General features: G+C 39.2%; 2 protein-coding genes across 2 annotated transcripts in view; one reads left to right on the top strand and one right to left on the bottom strand.

The window, feature by feature from the left end:
• WDHD1 (WD repeat and HMG-box DNA binding protein 1) overlaps positions 1 to 5,632 on the bottom strand; it is a 72,207-nt gene extending 66,575 nt beyond the window's left edge. Inside the window, exons 1-2 of the mRNA XM_004601759.2 lie at positions 5,483 to 5,632; positions 5,271 to 5,387 (exon numbers count right to left, since the gene is read on the bottom strand). Of these exons, the coding sequence (XP_004601816.2) occupies positions 5,271 to 5,347 (77 nt within the window). The 5' untranslated portion in view covers positions 5,348 to 5,387; positions 5,483 to 5,632. The remainder of the gene's footprint in view (positions 1 to 5,270; positions 5,388 to 5,482) is intronic.
• Positions 5,633 to 5,917: 285 nt separating this feature from the next.
• On the top strand, positions 5,918 to 18,831 carry SOCS4 (suppressor of cytokine signaling 4). Its single transcript, XM_055131482.1, has 2 exons — positions 5,918 to 6,057; positions 12,620 to 18,831. Exon 2 carries the CDS (start codon positions 12,712 to 12,714, stop codon positions 14,032 to 14,034), a length of 1,323 nt encoding a protein of 440 aa, XP_054987457.1. The 5' UTR covers positions 5,918 to 6,057; positions 12,620 to 12,711; the 3' UTR covers positions 14,035 to 18,831.
• The last annotated feature ends 1,009 nt before the right edge of the window (positions 18,832 to 19,840 follow it).

The raw sequence follows: 19,840 nt of genomic DNA, 5'->3' as shown, positions 1-19,840 counted from the left end.
AAAGTGATTAAGCATTGTATCAGGATTTAACCCCTGGCATGTGTGAACACCACAGCAACCCCAGAAACTACAACCAGCATGTGCAAGAGCAGATGACTAAATGAGTGCAACCCCCTGAAAAACATCCCCCCCTCCCATCCCCTCAAGCAACAGAGCCAAGTATACAGGCACCACAACCAAAATTGTGCAAACCCTAGTCTTAGCAACCACAAAAGCAACTACAAAAAGGAAAAGGGAAAAAAAATTTTTTTTTTTTTTTGCTTTTTGGGTCATACACAGCGATGCACAGGGGTTACCCCTGGCTCATGCACTCAGGAATTACTCCTGGTGGTGCTCAGGGGACCAAACAGGATGCTGGGAAACCCAGGTCAGCCTCGTGCAAGGCAAACGCCCTACCTGCTGTGCTATCCAGCCCCAAGAAAAAAAAATTTATTTTTTTTTTTTTTTTGCTTTTTGGGTCACACCCAGCAATACACAGGGGTCATTCCTGGCTCATGCACTCAGGAATTACCCCTGGCGGTGCTCAGGGGACCATATGGGATGCTGGGATTCGAACCCGGGTCGGCCACATGCAAGGCAAACGCCCTACCCGCTGTGCTATCACTCCAGCCCCTCAAGAAAAAAAAAATCTAATAAAATTTTGAAAATTAAAACAAAAAAAGGTGTGAAATTGAGATCAAGGAAATAGCTCAAGATAAATTCCCTCAGGTTGTTTAAGGATTTGCAACACAGGTTAAACATTAATCTCTCCAATAACATTTATTCCTATTTAAATCCTTAGTATTTTCAACACCCATGTAAATGAAACTGATAAACAACCCTGTCTTTCGCCCATATCAAACTTCCATAGTCAAAGCTGTATTTTTTCGGTAATTCAATTGCGTCATAATAATCCTAACCAACTTAATCTTCTCACCTTATCCCCTAAATATCTGAACTCCAACAATATCCCATTCTATTAGGATCTATAATCTATTGAAATTACCTTGGTATTTTACTATCTCCCATTCCCTTCAAGTTAATACTTCCTCCTAATCTTGTTGAGAATCCATTTTAAGTCATTAAAATCACTCCTTTGTGTTACCCTGAAACCTGTAGCCCTCTTTCACTTATTACACTTGCTGAGCAAATCCAAACCCTGGCAAAATCCAACTCTTGACTATTAATAAAATAGTACTCACACAGCTCATTATAATTGGAGAAAAACTAGGTTCATCTGGTCTTACTTTAAATTTACCATCACTCACCTAATAAACGTCTTCAGTGTTGCCCAGCTACATTTCCCAAATCCTTTCAACTTTTCTTTCTTGTAACCATCATACACATTTCTCATCATACCACCACATCTCCCTGACTCTCAACTAATGTCTACTTTCCTCGTTCACTCAGAAAACAGAAGCAAAATATAGGAAGTGTACACATTTCTCCCCAACTCTGAGTATGTTTTTTTGTAATTCTGAGTCTGACCGTGTTCCTATCTTTGACCAATCTCTCTGCTTTATATACTATAATTTAGTCGCTTTTTCACCTACTCAGTGACATCACTCTAGAAAAATCTCCCTTTTAACTGTAACATTAGTGTAACCTCTCTCATCTTAAAACAAAAATCTTTCTACCCAAGTCCCACAGCCACCCCCATGTAAACACCCAGTTTCTCAGCTTCACCATTAGGTTTGGAAGAGATGCAAGCCAAGCTGCTAAACCTCTGGAGCACCTTCCAGAGGGTGCCAAGCTAAATCCCTGCTGTAGCCCCAACAGTCACATCCACACCCCACAAGCCATAGCCATGCAAATAGCCCAACTTCACTGCTTCACAACTAATCTCTGCAGAGATGCCAAGGGGATGAAATTTCCAGGTACACTTGTCTTCAGGCTAAGAACTCTGGGATCTTCTCGGAGTGGGTGCGGGCACCTTTCCCTCACCCCCACCCTCACTCCCCATCTATTGAAGCCCAGCAGACACACCCATATCCTACAGCCTCCATCATAAAAACAAATGGCTGAACTTTACAGCTTCACAACTTATCTCAGAAGAAATGCAAGCCAAATCACTAAAACTAAATATAATTCATCAGCCCAGTTCTGCAGATCCTGGAGTTCCTGGAATGCTCAGGGCCACATGACACCTCCAAATTCCACAATAGTGACAGCCCAGTAGGAAGAAGCACATCATAAATTAGATGAAAAATTAGCATAGAAGTCAACTAAGCTCAACAAACAAAGCCAGTAACACAGAAGGCTCAACAAGCAACAAGCTAGTTTGGAACTGAGCCAATGACTTTAATGACCCTATGTAGGATAAAACAATTTTCACAGTATTTCTTTTACTAAAGTACTTTTTGATAATTTTACTAGCCATTTTGTTGTAACAAGCAACATAAATTATTTTGTGCTTATTAAGAGAGCAGACTTGGTATGAGGCAGGAGACTGGGCACAGTGATGGTGATGGGAAAGTCACACTGGTGGTGGAACATCAAATGTTCCAAACAACTGCATAATGAACAACTTCGTAAACCATGGTGTTTAAATAGTTTGTTTTTTTATTTTTTTCTGATCCCTGACTCCTAACCATTTACTCTCAATTGTTGGGTGTCATTCTAACTCCAATACCTCCCTTTGCCTGAATTTACTGTAACAAAGTTTTTATTCCTAACACTTTATTTAAAGAAGTTCAAGATCACCCATTGCCACATCACTAAATCTAATGGTAAGTACTCAGTCTTCAACTTAACCCACCAGAAGCACTTGACCTGGTTCACTATTTCTTCCTACTTAAAAATGCATACTTCAAGTTGATTCTAGGTACAACCTTTGTCTCTTGGTTTTGATTTTTTTTCATTTTGTTTTGTTTTGGGGCCATACCCAGAGATGCTTAGGGATTACTCCTGGCAGTTTTCAGGGGCCAAATGGGATGCCAGGAATCAAACCCAAGTTGGCCACGAGCAAAGCAAGTACCCTACCCATTGTACTATCACTCCAGCCCCCTTTGAATTTTGTGGGGGGAAGTAGGAACTCCAGTGTTGCCAGGATCTGGGTGCCAGCAGGGCAATACCCAACAATTTTGGGGAGGGTGTTAGAGAGGGAATACAGTGCCAAAAATTGAACTGAGGTCCTCATGTATACAAGACATGTGCTCCATCCCTTTGAGTTAGACCCCCTCCTTTGAACCTCTTAACTACATTCATTCCTTTCTTATGTGGTTTCATTCATGCTTATGGCTTTAAGTGTCATCTATAAAGTTGAAGGGCAGTTCTAGTAGTAGTTCAACCAGTAGTGGAAGCAGTTCCAGCACTGGTAGTAGTGGTAGTTGAAGTAGTTCCAGTAGCAGTTATAATGCAAGTGGCAGCAGCAGGTATAGTAGTGGCAACAGCAATAGCAGCAGTGAGAGTTGAAGCCAGAGTAGGGCCCGGGGACATAACAGAGACAGACAGCACAGAAGGGGTGCTGACTGGAAAAGAAGGGGTACTCTAGGACTAGAAAGTCGCAAATCTTCAAAAGGTGGTAGTTATAGAGATATAAAAGGATCAGAGGATAAGAATTCCCAATCTGACAGAAAGAGGTCTGTTTCAGAGAGGAGGCAAGAAGTGAAAGAGACTAGAAATAAGACAGGAAGGACAAAAGGCATTAATGGAAGAAGTCATGCCTTTTTTGCCTACTCTATAAAGCAGAAGATTTCTTGATGAGAAATCTCCTTTACTCATAAGGAGGATGCTACCTTAAGAATTTCATGTTGTTAAAACAACAAAAAAAGAATTTCATGTTGTAAAAGTCTTTTGGAGAATACACACAGTTTACCAAGTATTCCTATACCTTTTGCGTAATTCTGTATGAGTTATTTATCAAATTATATAAGGTCCCAAAATATGTAAAAATAATTTTTAAAAAATTCTATATATATAATGACCACTTCCATATTTAGATCTCCAATCAGGATCTCAACCCTAAATTCTAGGAAGCATCATTTAAAGCAACCCTCAAAACCAACCCTTTACACTTTTTAATTCCAACTTAATCTTTAACTCTTATCACAAAAAGCACCCCTAGGGCCAGAGAAATAGCAGAGGGATTAAGTGCTTGCTTCCCATATAACGGACCCTGGTTTTCTCCCCAGTAGCATATGGTCCCTGGAACACTGCCTGGAGCAACCCCTGAGCACTGAGCCAGCACCAGGGAATGAGGCCCCAAAAACCCCACAAAATTAACTTCTACAAAGAAACCTTCTCTGCCTCCTTAAATTTAAGATTGACTTCCCCTCATATATGCTTATGACAGGCTGCCCATCATTTTAGTATTTCTAAATGTGTATTTTACGTTTGTGGCAAGTAATTTGTCAATCCAAAGAAGATTAAAGAAAAGCTTGTGCTTCTCCCTATTGTTGTATCTCTTGCCTCCAGCAGAAGAAACATACAAAGCTTGTAAAGTAATGAATCAACACTGCAGTGACCATGCAAGCCCTACAATCAAACAGTGTTGCACAGAGATGGGGCTTAGAAAATAATAGGACCTGGAATGACTCGGGAATATGTCACTTAGGAATCAACCAAAAGAGAGGGAAGAAAAAAACAAAAACTGTTAAAAAGATGACAACAAAGGAAATAGCATCAAAGAGAACCAAGAGAAGATAAAATAGAAAACAGAAGCAGCCCCTGTCAAATTCAGGACAAGCAATTAGGTAGGGACCTGAAAACAAGGAGTATAAGAGGCAGAAATGGGGAGTGAGTGGGGGGGGGGGGGGAGAAGAGCATCTAGGGGAAGAGGCAGAATTGAAGGTTCTTTGATTGCTAGAACCATAGTCCCAGTACAAATTCAACGAAAGAAGGAAAACATATGAGCCACTTTTTTGGGGGGGAAATGATAAATTTTTAGATGAAAATTATATCATGTATCTTTTTTTAAAAAAACTTTAATTGAATCACAGTGAGATACAGTTACAAAGTTGTTCACGACTGGATTTGAGTCACATAATGTTCCAAACACTAGTCCCTCCACCAGTGTACATTTCCCACTGCCAGTGTCCCCAGTTTCCCTTCATACACCCTCCCCATCCCGCCTGCCCCTATGGCAGGTCACCTTCCTCCCCCTCCCCCTCCTCCCCCCCTGTCTCCACCCACCCCCCTTTTTGGATAAGTGGCACTTCCGATGTGACCTTATTTCTTGACGGGGCGAATCGCTGTAGAAAAGCTGCTTCTGTGACACGGAAGAGTAAATGATTCGATACAGACAGGCTCTAGACACGAAACAGCTCTTTCCGTTTCTCCAAGCAACTTACCTCCCGGATTCATCAAAACAGACATCCGTGTGTCCTTCAGTGTGGCCGTACCTCATCGGCTTCTGTGTGGCAGGCATCTTTTACTGTCCGTGTTGTGACTGAAGAAGTAAGCGGGAGCTGCAGAGGAAGCAGGGAGGTGAGCGTTCAGCGAGGGACGCTTTCCACAGCTTCCCGCCCCCGACCCGAATGGCACATGCAAGGGACAGCAAGACCTGTCACACCCTGAGCCGGGAATAAGACTAGTTTCTCGCGAGGCGGCGCAGACACGGGCGGCGAGACTGAGAACTGCCCACAGCGACGACGGCCCGACTTCAGTGGCTGCGGAAAAAGCGATCACCTGGCGCCCGCGCCGAGCAAGGGTTTCCCGCGCTCGGGCAGCGGCTGGCCACACTGCGCCTGCGCCGGCCTGCCCACGGCGCGCGCCGCGCCAGAACCGGAGGTCGCCGAGTGGTGGCGTCAGAAGCGCGCCGGCGGCTGAGGGAAAAAAGCCGGTTGCTGAGGGAGGAAGAAAGGAAAAAAAAGAGAGAGAGAGCGAGAGAGAGAGAGAGCCTAATACGGAAGTGGTGGTGGCGCCTGGGGAGCAGGTGGAGGCGGAGACGGAGACGTCTCAGACGGAAATCCAGCGCCAAGGGGTGGGGGCATGCGGAAAGACATCGGCTTTTTCGGGTTCACGTGAGGTGCCGGACTGCCGGGGGCCTCCCTTCTCCTCGGCGAAGCACAAGGAAGTGATGGCGGTGGTGATGGCGGCAGTTACTCGGACAGCCCCAGTGAAATTGCGCTCCGGGAGGTGAGTGGGGGGAGGGGGATGGCTGCCCGGCCTTGCGGGTGGAAGAAGGGGTCTGCTCTTACCTTCCAGACTTTTCTCCCTAGCGATCACATCCGGGTCCCTAAAGGGGTCCAGCCCCTCCCTCGGAGCCCGGCGAGAGAAGGAGATTTGGGGAGTGGGAGTGTGTGTGTGGAGGGGGTCCTCATCTCTGGAGAAGGAGAGCATCCTTGGCCCTCTTGGCATTTCTGTAGAGACAAAAGAGGGGACTCTTGCTCGCAGCGTGCGGTCCCTGGAGGAAATGGCGTGGTACCTTCACGCCTGCTCCTCGTACTCTACATATGTCCCTGACGAGGAAAAGCACTTGGATTTGCTGGTTCACGCATACACACAGACACACACACATACACATACACACCATACCCCACCCCCCTCCCCCCGCCCCCCAGAGTTGGATCGACAAGAAGAGCTGCGTGTGGTTGACTGTTCCCTGTGCTCGTATTATTAGTCTTGGCCATTTCAATTCATTCTCCATATTGCGAGACCTGCCTCTGATGAGAATCTTTCCCCCCCGGGATATTTGTGGTTCTCTCCCTTCACCATCGGACTCGGTGTGACACAAGGCGCATGTTTCCCCGTGGCAGAGATTGTGTGGTCGTTTTTCGGTTTTCTTTCCTGTTGTGCAAAGTCGCAAACGCACGACTGGACCAACTGGTGGTGTTCGGATTGTGGGGGGGGGGGGGAAGTTTTTTGAAGGCCGGGGGCTCCAAATAGACTTGCATTAGGCACAGGAATCTATCTAGTACATGAAGAGGATGAGTGATTTATAACGAATTTAGGACTTGTGGCAGCCTAGAGTTGATTTCACACAAGAGCAAAAAATCCCTGAATCGATTCTCGTTGCCTTTTTTATTTTGCGACCACTTGGTTTTGGGTTTTGTTTTGTTTTGTTTTGTTTTGTTTTTCCTGGTGGTCTGATTAGAAAATGTTTTTAATCCAAGTAACTGTCATTGGATGCAGGGTAGGGTTGCACGGTAGATGAAATCTAGTAATACTCTTTCTAAAATGAATAAATCATGCACTAGAGCTAGTACAGTAAGTAGGGAGCTTGACCAGAGATAGCAGGTAAGGAGCTTGCCCACTGCCCACCGGGTTTTGATCTCCAGCACTGGGTTTGGTTCCGGTTTGGTCCCGCGAGCGCAGCCAGGAGTGATCCGTGAGCGCAGCTAGGAGTAAACCTTGAGCACCACCGGGTGTGGCCCAAAAGCAAGTATATAATGAACAAATCATGATGAGACAAGTACAATTCAGAGCTCTGCGTAAGAATCTGCATATTGAGAATAGAGTTACGGCTTTGTTCTGTCTTAACTATAATATCTATAATGCCACGTGACTCCAGTGCCTGAGTAATGAAGCTAGTTGATTCATAGGTTTTTCTTTACAAAATTAACATTTATGGAAGGAGCTTGAACATTGTAGCAGAACTGCCCTAGATTTTCATTTTGACTTCAACAATTACTCTTTGTGCGACCTTGACTGTGGTTCTCTACGTTTTCTGATAACAGGTTTTCTTACATCTGGACGTATAAAACTAATTGTTGGTAATGTCTCAGCTACTTTGGGCATGCTTTCAGTGATTTCATCTAAACTGAAGTTGATTTAAATAAGTGAAAAATTTCAAATTTAAGAAGAAAAATTCTTTTATTAGTATAGTTTCACAATTTCACTCCTCATTGAGAAAAATACCTGGAAATTTTAATGTCTTCAGTGAACTTTGTTGAGGGAGACATTCGAAGAATATGTACAGAATGATAGTGCAGTTATTAAATGAATATCAACAAATATTAATAAATTACATTTGTTAACAAAATTGATTATTTGAGATAGCATCCCTTTTTTGGGGGGAGGGTCCACACCTGGCAATGCTCAGGGGTTACTCCTGGCTTTGCACTCAGGAATTACTCCTGGCAGTGCTCAGGGAACCATATGGGATGCGGGAATCGAACCCGGGTCAGCTGCGTGCAAGGCAAATGCCTTACCCGCTGTACTATCTCTCCAACCCTGAGATAGCATACTTTTAAAAAAGATACTGAACCGGTGTGGCTGTCACTGATATGGCAGTCATATTTCCAAATGAATTTATTTATCATTAATACAGCACATCATATAGAATTGAGTAGCTGAATATAACTCAAAATAAAGCCAAGGTTTCAGATTCAATTGCTGTAAAGGTTCCTTAGCTTTGCTCTAGCCTTAGGTTAGAAGTTTAATTCATAATACTATCCTAAGGCAATGTCTCAAGGGCCTTAGGGTGAAAAAACGTGAATGTGTATTACTGGAGTACTGATGGTAGTATTAACTAAAAATGACAGTATCAGTACTGGAAAGATAGTACAGGGGTTAAGTTGCTTGCCTTAAATGTTGCTGCATATTCCCTGAGCACAACACAGAGTGATCCCTGAGAACAGAGGTAGGAGTTAAGTCTTGAGCACTGCCAGGTGTGGCCCAAAAACAAATAAAACAATGCTCAAAGAAAGGCATTATCATAACCTTAGAGTATCAGTTTTTCTCAGTGTTATGGAGGGGTTTTCTTTTTAATGGCTTCAGTAAAATAGGTACTTGACATAATTATTAATTCTGTGACAGATACATTTGAGTAACAGAATAGTAATAAAAATATAACAAGAAGAGCCTAAAATGAAGATGTGGAGATTTTTATATCTTTTAAAGTATTTTCTGAACTCTTTATTTGCAGGATAAATAATGCTTGCTAATGTACAGACTATTAAGGTATAAAAAGGGATACATTAAAAATCCTCATAACCCATTTACCCAGTTCCTCTAGCTAAAGACAGTAGTTGATTTTTATGTTGTTGGGTTGACTACAGATCCTTACTATAGCAAGACAAAATCAATCACTGTTTACCCATTTAAAAAAAAAAAAAAGTCTCAGAAAGTTGTGAATTGTCCACGGTTACACCTTTACCAAAGACTGAGGTAGAAATAAAAACAGGTGTTTTACCTATGATGTCTCCCACATAGCTTTCCTAAATCATAACAGTTCATGTAAAATATATTAAGGCATAGAGGCAATTTTAAATCTAGAGTCACCATTAAGGAGCCAGAGCTATAGTACAGCAGGTACATTTGCCTTGCATGCACCCAATCCAAGTTCAATTCCCAGTATCCCATATGATTCCCCAAGCACTACCAGGAGTAATTCCTGAATGCAGAGCCAGGACTAAACCCTTAAGCATTGCCGGGTGTAACCCAAAAAATACAAAAAATATATATATATATATATATGAAAATAAATTTTAAAATAAAGTCATCAGTAAATCACAGAATCTCAATAAGATAAAATGAAAAAAATCTAGTCATACTAGGTTGTAAGTAGAACTTGTTTCACAAGATCAAATGTAAGCATCTAAAGTATTTAATACTTAAATGTAATATTTAATTGTTTAATATCTACATATTGTTTAAATATGTAAATATTTCAATGTAATTATTTAAAGTAGTGAAATAATATTCATTTTAGCTGCATTTTGTTGAAATCCATTAATAACAAAAATTAGCTTGCAAAACTACAATTTGTGACTGGTGCAGGGGTCTCCCAAGTAGTGCTCAGAGGGCCCTAGGCCACTCCCCTCCATACTCAGATAACTGGGCTGTGCCCAGCAGTGCTCTGCCACAGCCACACTGGTGCTCCAGGGAACATATGCTGAGACACCAGCCAGGGCCTCTGAATTCTTTGTCCTTTTAGCTATTTCCCGGGGTTCAAGCTGCAAGTTTTTTTATGAGTAGAAGCATAGTTGTTTATGTAATATTTTTAAAGAGTTTATAATTTTACCACCAGGAATAGTTATATTTCAGAAATGCTAAGGAGAGAATGGAGAGACTGTACTGCAAATAGGCACCTGTCTTGTATGTGGCTGACCCATACTAGATTCTGGACACCCTATATGATCCCCTGAGCACCACTGGGTGTGGCTCAAAAATAAAGCCAAAAAATAATAAATAAATCCCACAGAAATGCTGAGGACTCCTCAGCCTCAGATTTGTGAAGTTCCTTTTTGTGAAAATTTTCTAACTTTGTGTATTACCCTTCTTTTCTTTTTCATTTTGCCACTTTACATTTTCCTACCTCTCATTTGAAACTAACTGCTTCTACATGAAGAGTTTAGAGGCAGGAGTTTGCCTCTTGCTCAGTAAGGGAAAAAGAAATTTTGTAATAATAATAATTACCACACTGGGGGCTGGAGCAATAGCACAGCGGGTAGGGCGTTTGCCTTGCACACAGCCGACCCGGGTTCAATTCCCAGAATTCCATGTGGTCCCCTGAGCACCACCAGGGGTAATTCCTGAGTACAGAGCCAGGAGTACCCCCTGTGCATCGCCGGGTGTGACCCAAAAAGCAAAAAGATAATAATAATAATTACCACACTGTATGCTCCAGAGTAGTAGCTGCCTTCAAAGAAAAATATACAGCAGTTTAACTTTTTCTCAATGGTTGTTTCACCTTTTTTATTTTTAAGAAGCCTCTTTGCTGCTACCAAAAAAGATCTTTGATTTGTCCATACCTTTTGAAATATTGAGGGTGGGGATGTGGCATAGTGGTAAAACGCATGGTTTGCAGAAATTGCCCTGAACCCCATCCCCAGCATTGCAAAAAAAATTATCAAAAGTATCTTTTATTTCTGTACTACTAAAGCTACCTCCCTTTGTTTTTACTCTTTGCTACTCCTTTATACAAAGTTGCATAAAATTCCAAGCATTAATAATAGACTGTTTGAAAGGACTCTCAGATTGAAAACCCAACAGTATTTTTACATTTAGATTTTACATGTATAGGCAAGACACCAAAGCACTTTTCAAAACATGTCTTTATTCTTTAAATGTACAATAAAAATAATTTTATTCTCACTAAAGTTACTTTATTGAAAGTTAAGTAGTGGAGGGGAAGAGGGGGCCTGGGCCACACCCAGTAATGCTCAGTTTTGGGGGCATCACTTCTGGCAGTACTAAGGCAACCATATGTGGTACTGGGAATCAAACCAGGTCAGCTGCTTGCAGAGTAAGTACCCTGCCCTCTGCTATCTCTGTACCTTCACTGTAAGTTTAAGAATGTTTTCAGGGGCTGAAAAGATGGTACATCAATCAGGTGCTTGCCTTACTGATTCAGGTTCAATTCCTAGCACCCCACATAGTCCCCAAGCAGAACCAGCAGTAAACCCTGAGCACTGCCGGGTGTGGCCCAAAAACAAACCAAAAAAAGATGCTCCTTGAATGCTTCTGGCAAAGCTGACTTTTAGGCTGTGAAGTTTCTTAGCTGTTGCTTGCCCATGGAATTTTTTGTCATTTCTTCAAATTGAATGATAATCTAACTGGATATAATATCCTTGATGAGACATTCATTTTATTTTGGTTTTTTATTATATAACCTCATTCTCTTACCTGTAAAGTCTAATTTGATAAATCTGTTGGGATTTCCTTTATTGGCAAATTCCTTCTTTGATCTTGCTTTTTGCAGTATTTTGTTTCTGTCTTTAACTTTTATCATTTTGATCAACAGTGTTGGGTTTTTTCTATTTGGATACAACTTGGCTGGTACCCTTTGTGGGCCTCTTTAATCTGAGTTGATGTACACCTTAACTCTGGGAAAATATTGCCTACAATTTCTTGGATTTGTAATTCCTTCTTTTTCCTTACAGACTCCAATGATTCTTACATTATTTCTTGAGCTCATCCCATAGATCGAGTGTGCAGTTCATTCCTGTTCAGACTTTCATTCATTACCATGCTGGTTTCTAGAGGTTTCCTGCATTCCATCTTAGAACTCACTAATATTTTTTTCCCTCAGCTATTGTTACTCTGCTGTTGAGGCCTTCCATTAAGTTATTAACCCACCACACCCCAGTTGTCACTTCTGATTGTAGTTTTCTCATCTCTGTTCATACTTTTTTTTAATACCTGTACCATTGTTTATTTGAGCTCATTAAACATCCACATCATGGTATTCCTAAGTCTTTATCTGAGAGATTATAGACTGGTAGATGCTGGTAGAGCCTTCACTTAAAGACTTTATGGGCTTTTACACGGCTTCCCCGTTGTGTCTTTTAGTCTCTGGTGTGAATTTTTATGATTCATTTCCCCTAAGATCTCTTAGTGATTCATTGCCTAGAAGCAATGGATTGTACCTAAGATCTGCCCTAGGATGTAGATTTAACCTGGGAATATTGGTGACTTCAGTATAAAGTTGAAGGAGTAGATGTACTCCAGCATTTGGGGGGTGAAGTTAAGGCTCCATTCAATTCTCTCAGGGTATCTGTTAGCAGGGGCTTCAGGTTGAAGTCCTAGTGTCGCGTCCAGACTGGCTGGCTTCAAAGCTGCATTGGGGAATGCTCACATAAGCCACAGGCAGGCCCCACCAATAGCCAGGGCTCCTTTAGGGTGGGATGCTGGGCTGTCTAGAACTTTTTTCTGTAGTAAATAAGCCTTTTTAAAATATACGTTGGCCTTAATATATAAACCATATAAGTGAAACAGCAAATAACTAATGTTTTTGTTTTGTTTTGTTTTTAAGATATATCCAGAAAGTGCCCAGAAGAAACTTCCTGCCAGAAAAACTGAAAAAGCAGTACTTGTAACACTGGAGTTTTGGGATAAGTTATTAAAATGGCAGAAAACACTGAAAATAATTGTAAAGATGTAGATGTAAGACCTAAAACTACTCGGAGTAGAAGTGCTGACAGAAAGGACGGTTATGTGTGGAGTGGAAAGAAGTTGTCTTGGTCAAAAAAGAGTGAAAGTTGTTCAGATGCTGAAACAGTGAATGCTATAGAGAAAACAGAAGTTCCTTTAAGGAGTCAAGAACGAAAGCACAGCTGTTCATCCATTGAGTTGGATTTAGATCACTCCTGTGGGCATCGATTTTTGGGCCGTTCTCTTAAACAGAAACTTCAAGATGCTGTGGGGCAATGTTTTCCAATAAAGAACTGTAGTAATCGGCACTCTTCAGGGCTTCCATCTAAAAGAAAAATTCATATCAGTGAACTCATGTTAGATAAGTGTCCTTTCCCACCTCGATCAGATTTAGCCTTTAGGTGGCACTTTATTAAACGACACACCGCTCCTCTAAATCCCAAATCAGATGATTGGGTAAGCACAGACTTATCTCAGAGTGAACTAAGAGATGTTCAGCTAAAACAAAGAAGAAACATGGAAGAAGAGGTAAACTGTTTCTCACATACCAGTGTTCAGCCTAGTGTCATAACCACAAACAATGCTTCCTGTGGAGGTGGTCCTATGACTGGTTCTGTGATGAACCTAGTTTCAAATAACAGTATAGAAGATAGTGATATGGATTCCGATGATGAAATTATAACACTTTGCACAAGTTCCAGGAAAAGAAACAAACCCAAATGGGAACTAGATGAAGAAATCCTGCAGTTGGAAACACCTCCTAAGTACCACACCCAAATTGATTATGTTCACTATCTTGTACCAGACCTCCTGCAGATCAATAACAATCCATGTTATTGGGGAGTTATGGATAAATATGCAGCTGAAGCTCTACTAGAAGGAAAACCAGAAGGTACTTTTTTACTTCGAGACTCGGCACAGGAGGACTATTTATTCTCTGTTAGTTTTAGACGCTATAGTCGTTCTCTTCATGCTAGAATTGAACAGTGGAATCACAACTTTAGCTTTGATGCACATGATCCTTGTGTCTTCCATTCTCCTGATATTACTGGGCTCCTAGAACATTATAAGGACCCAAGTGCCTGTATGTTCTTTGAACCACTTTTATCTACTCCTTTAATTCGGACTTTCCCCTTTTCCCTGCAGCACATATGCAGAACAGTTATTTGTAACTGTACAACTTATGATGGCATTGATGCCCTTCCAATTCCTTCCTCTATGAAATTATATCTGAAGGAATATCACTATAAATCAAAAGTTAGAGTTCTCAGGATTGATGCACCAAAACAATGCTAGGAAAGGGATAGAAACATTGGAATTATACACATATTTTTATTTAATGGTTTATTTTTCTTATGCTTTGAATTTTTCTACAAGGGCAATCAGTACAAAATAAACTTCTGCCCTAAATTTTACTTCCAAATCATTTTATTTTTTTCTGACACACTAATTGTTTAAAGTTATATACACTAAGGATTAATGGACATTTTTGACCAGACTTGGTTTTTGTTTTTACCATATAGATTATATACCTAATTTTTTTCTTTTCTTGCTTGTAGTTTGCAATGCTCCAGGGATATTCAAAATTTGGTAGACATTGCAAACACAGTTGAACAATATGTATTTTGTACTTTTTTAAAAATAGTCCTGTATTCCTTCCCAAAATGCTATGTTAACCTATGCCATTAGTATTCCTATCCATATAGTTTCCCCATCCCCATTGTCAGAATTGTTTTAAATTCTTCAGTAAAAGTTAAGTGTGTTGTAATTCACAATACGTATAATGTAATAAACTTACGTATTTAATAGGGTTGTTAAAGTAACAAAATGGCTTAAAATAAAAGTTGATGTGCTTTCATTTTACATATTAACCATAAAGTAGGGTTTCTAAGTCTGATTATTCTGGTCAGTAAAAAATGAAGAGAGGATCTGGCTCAGTGGTAGAGTGAATGCCTTATATATATGAGGATCTGAGTTGGATCTCAGGCACCTCAAAACAGGAAAAATATTGAACAAAAATACTACATTTTGATGGTGAATTTATTCTTGACTGTAGTAAGATCATCTGTTTTATTCCTTGAATAGCTTTTTCTCTCCATGTGGAAGAATTAGAATTAGTATCTTCGGGATGTAAATATTGTTCCTTTCTCACCTGAGGCTCAAAAAATGATAAAACTATTAGTAACTAATAGTTACTAAAAACAGTTACTAAAGCAACTGAGGTTTTTCTGTATTTACTAGTAATGTACTGTTGCTTCTTCTTAGACCTTTTGTAGACACTAAGCTTGTTCTTTGGGGGAGATGCCACAATTTATTTTTAAAAATAGCCACAAGTTTGCATTAGTAAGCAACAAATTTTTTAATTACTTTTAATTACTCTAGAATAAAGCTTCAAGAGGTAAACAGAGACTCTCTGTATTCAGGCAGTTTACTACTGTTTTTAACATTTGAGTTTCAAATAATTATTTTTATTTTCATAATTAATGTTTTTATGATAGCTTCCAAAAAAAGAAAAACATTTTGAAAGCTGCATAAAGTTTATTCCATACCAGTACAGGGCATCAGGGGTAATATTTTACATTTATTCTCCCATGGACAGGGAAGCATTTTTAGAAACATCATTAGCCCAATATAATAAAGATTAATGGAGTGATATCCTATCCAGCTTCTCTTTTTTTTTAAAGAATCAATAAATTCCCCAGATGGTTGTTTCTTCTGGTGAGCTGTCTACCCCTTTTTACAAACTGACATTTTTAATATGATAACCACAGATTTCTTGATGGTCGTTTTGCTCTAGTAAAAAGCTGCTTTTATCTGAATTGAAAGAAACTTGACTCAGATTTCCAAGCTTAAACAGATGTTTCTTAAGTATCATTGCTTTAAATTGAAGTATCAATCCCCTTTCCTGAAAGTGCACAGTTAATAAAGATGGCATTTTCAATAACAATTTTAAAATAAGTAGCGATTCAAAATCAAAGGAAATATGTTACCAATATCTTTCAGCATTTTTTTTCTCAGTGGTCCAAGTCTGTCTTGGTTTCAGTTAGGGGTTGCTGTTAAAATGGCACCTCCCATCAGTGATGAGGCTCAGAATATCTTTACACCAACATCAGAATAAATAACCTCTCATAAAGTTGAGGTTTTCCTTTTTCAAGTGTAGAAAAGTCTCATACTACCTCAACTTATTGTGGCACTTTTGTAGATCACTGAGAAGCTTAACTTACCAATATGATACTTCCTAAATAACCATCTTTGGTGAAAGAAAATTAATTGTATGGTAAGACTCTACCCATAACTAGAGCTTTTTATCAGAACTTGATAACAAGACTTTCTGTTTCTGTGAAACAATTATTTTAACTATTTTTCTTTTAAAAGTAACTTTTTATCAGTACAGAAAAACCTAAAGGATGATTAGCTAAGAATACTCTGTTAAAAGGTAATTTTATAAAGAAAAATAAAGTAAAATTATGTTGCCTTTTCTAATGATAAAATTAGTGTTTATATTAAAATATCTAAGTCGTTTTTCATATATTCAGACTGGTTGCTTGTGATATATTTTCTCTGGCTTAGCTTTTCAACTTCAAGGTATAAATAGCTATTAACATTTTCAAAATACTGCCATACATAGCCTTGAAGTAGATGTTCCAATAAATGATCTGGGAAGAGATTCATTTACTTTGAAATGGTTTGTTTATGTTTTGCTTGATATTTGATACAATGAAAAGATACCTGGAAAGTAGAAACAAAGATTTGAGAAGGTAGATTAATGATTTTTTACAGCATTACGGGATTGGAATTTTAACCCCTTGGTAACTAAGGGCACATATGGGAAACTACTCAGTAATCAGAAACCAGCTCATTTTTAAAAATACATTTGTTGGAATATATAAGTAAAAAGAGTAAATTCTGAGGAGCAATGTGAAAAAGATAAATCTAAATAGGAATAAAAATTTTACAACTCTTAAGTTTGATATAAGTTTGAGTTGATCAGGCATTTAGTATGGTGGAAATGTGAAGAGTTTATTGATAAGAAAGGATGGGGCTAAAAGAAACAGGATAAAATATTAAAATTAAGAATGAGGCATTACCTCAGGGAAATGCCTTGACAGTGAAAGAGAACTACTTAATCGCTAATAGCTAGTCTGGACCAGACACTTAACTGTGCTTTGGGAATCGTCCTGCACTAATCAGGAAATAAACTTGACTTTTTCTTTGAAGCTTTTCAGGACATACCTCCTCCCCAGCCTAGTTTAGTTGTGGGGGGAGGGGTGTTTGTTTTTAAGCTACAGCTTGATTCATACTCTAGTTCCTGAAGTATGTTTAATGGATTTTTTTTTGGTTTTATGAGCATTTTATATGAAGTCATATGTGGTCTTTGTATAACCATGCCATACACTTAAATAATTCATAGTGGGAATAGTTTAATTTAAAGCAAGATCTAATAGGAAAAATAAAAGAAGCTTTTAGTCAGCTTGTGACTAGATTTATTGATCTGCTGATCAGACCTGGATTCTTTACTGAATTTCAGCTAAGAGCAAACTGGGGTCAAAGAATAACTCTCAAAGTCTTGACTTCTTATTATAAATAATGTAAAGGATATCTTAGTAATTAGAAATCTTTAAAAAGTAGAGCAAATATGGCAAATTGGACTCAGATCATTACTTAAATTCCATTTCTTTTTATAAGAAAAACACAAACCATTATCATTTATTCATGAGACAAAGCCATTAAGATAAATCAAGTTATCAGCTTCCTGTCTGAAGTTTGGGTCATTTTATAGATTCACGTAATAGCTTCCTTCCTGTGAAACAAAATCTCTTATAAATACACTTTTAGCTTTCATTAAAAATCTTGTCAGTTTTAGCTATATTCAGATCAGATAAATTCTGTAATGATTAGGGCAGAGCAAATTTCACAAAAAAGTAGATTTTCCTGGATTAAAAAAAATAAGTAAAAATAATGCAAGCATATGAAATGACCAGGGTGTTGATGTCCATAGGAATAAGACATTTTAGAATTAGGATATTTTTTCATTGGGAAAAAAGTCTTTACAGTTTTGGTTTTAACATAAGTCAGTTTCACATTCATTTTTATTTCTAAAGAATGAACAGAAAGCACAACGTGATTTTGGTTTTTGTTTTTTAATGACATATTTTAGAAGTGAGCAACACTGCAAGAGTCTTTATACTAAACACCTCTACAGACATTGGGAGACAAAATGGAGGTAACTTTTTGAAATACACTGGCTTCTGAGTAGAAATGTAGACTAATGTAATATAACCCAAAGGAAAGGGATTTAGGGCACACGAGTCCAATTTCAAAACCAAAGTCTACTTTTATTTTTAATTTTTAATAATTAGTACTAAGTCTTTTTTGCTTTAATTTCCTGGCTTAAAAAAAAGCAAGTAATAATACTTTTCACTTGACTTCCTGAAGGTTAATTCTTCAGTAAAGAGGTGACCCTTGGAGCATACTTGAAAATAATTGCGGCATAGCCCTTACACACTAATGTGATGATAGGTTTTCAGAGTATCCCTTCGTGAACCTGCAGATTGACATTTCACTTCCTTTACTCTGTAATAGGCTTTCTTGGCTTAATTTGACAATAGAGATAACTGTACAATTTGGATTTATGGTTTAGACTGCAATTAGATGAACAATTGCAATTTCCTATCCTTAATAAGGTCTGTGTAAAATTGATGTTTGCCTAAGTTATTTTAAAAAGTTGATTACATTTGGTGGAAGTAAAGATAATCACTTTTGCCATGGTTATAATCAAATCTTAGCTTTCAGACTTGAGAGTGTAAAACTCAAGGAGATTTACTTAAATTGTGCCGACTTGCTTGAAATGGGTAAACTCTAAAAAGCCAAGTATGAACTTGATATGTACTTGAATATAGAGAATTTATTAACTTCACTAAAGTGTTAATTAGTATTCTTGTCAACTAAGCTTGTATGATCCACAATTTACCCCCCAAAAGTAGACTGTCCGTTTTTGTTTCTATTCTTAAAGTTGAATGTTTTCTTTGATGTGAATTTAAATTGTTCTGAATAGTTTCGTTTCTTAATTAAAACTTCTTATATAAAATCCAAGATCTTTGCATTTTGTTCTTAAAGCTTTGTATATATCTTTTTATCACACAATTAATTTAGCTTGTGTAAAAGAGCCGTATTTTTTCAAATGTTATTTTAAAGTTGGACTGGAGCAATAGCACAACAGGTAGGGCGTTTGCTTTGCACGCTGCCGACCAGGGTTCGATTCCTCTGTCCCTCTCAGAGAGCCCAGCAAGCTACCAAGAGTATCCCGCATGGCAGAGCCTGACAAGCTACCCAGCGGCATTCATTATGCCAAAAACAGTAACAAGTCTCACAATGGAGACGTTACTGGTGCCCTCTAGAGCAAATCCATGAACAACAGGATGACAGTCCTACAGTGTAAAAGAAATGTAAAAATTGGAATTCTTGGGGCCGGAGCGATAGCACAGTGGGTAGGGCATTTGCCTTGCACGCGGCCGACCCGGGTTCGATCCCCAGCATCCCATATGGTCCCCCAAGCACAGCCAGGAGTAATTCCTGAGTGCAAAACCGGGAGTAACCTCTGAGCATCGCTGTGTGTGACCCAAAAAGCAAAAAAAAAAAAAAAAATTGGGATTCTTGTACATTTTCTAATTTGTTACACACTCCTCTGAGTTTGGATCCTCCAGAAGCTGATGCCAAGATGTGATCAAATATGCAAGAGATATATTGGGGGAAACTTTGTGCCTTATATGCCATGTCACATGCGAATCTGGAAATGCAGTAGCTGGTTGGTTCCTCAGCACTTGTAGGAGCCCATAGGGTACAGGATGGCCCCCTATTCTAAAATCCCTGCCTTGCTCCGATACTGCCTGGGAGCTGGCAGGATAGATGCTTAAAGTCAACAAGACTCAGATTAAGGGCAATTGAGTGAAGCACTCAGGCACAAATAGTTTTTGCCACCCCACCACCACCACCACCACTACCACCACCAAATTCCGTAGTTTGTTGAGACTTTTTTTAAAACCCTAAGAGGAGCAAAATCAAAATTTTAAACAGTATCCTTTCAGGGTGTTTGCCTTGCGCG

This window comes from Sorex araneus, chromosome 3 (genome assembly GCF_027595985.1).
Source record: "Sorex araneus isolate mSorAra2 chromosome 3, mSorAra2.pri, whole genome shotgun sequence".
NCBI lineage: Eukaryota > Metazoa > Chordata > Mammalia > Eulipotyphla > Soricidae > Sorex > Sorex araneus.
Note: the sequence above shows the minus strand (reverse complement) of the source record. Positions and strands in the feature narration are given on the sequence as shown.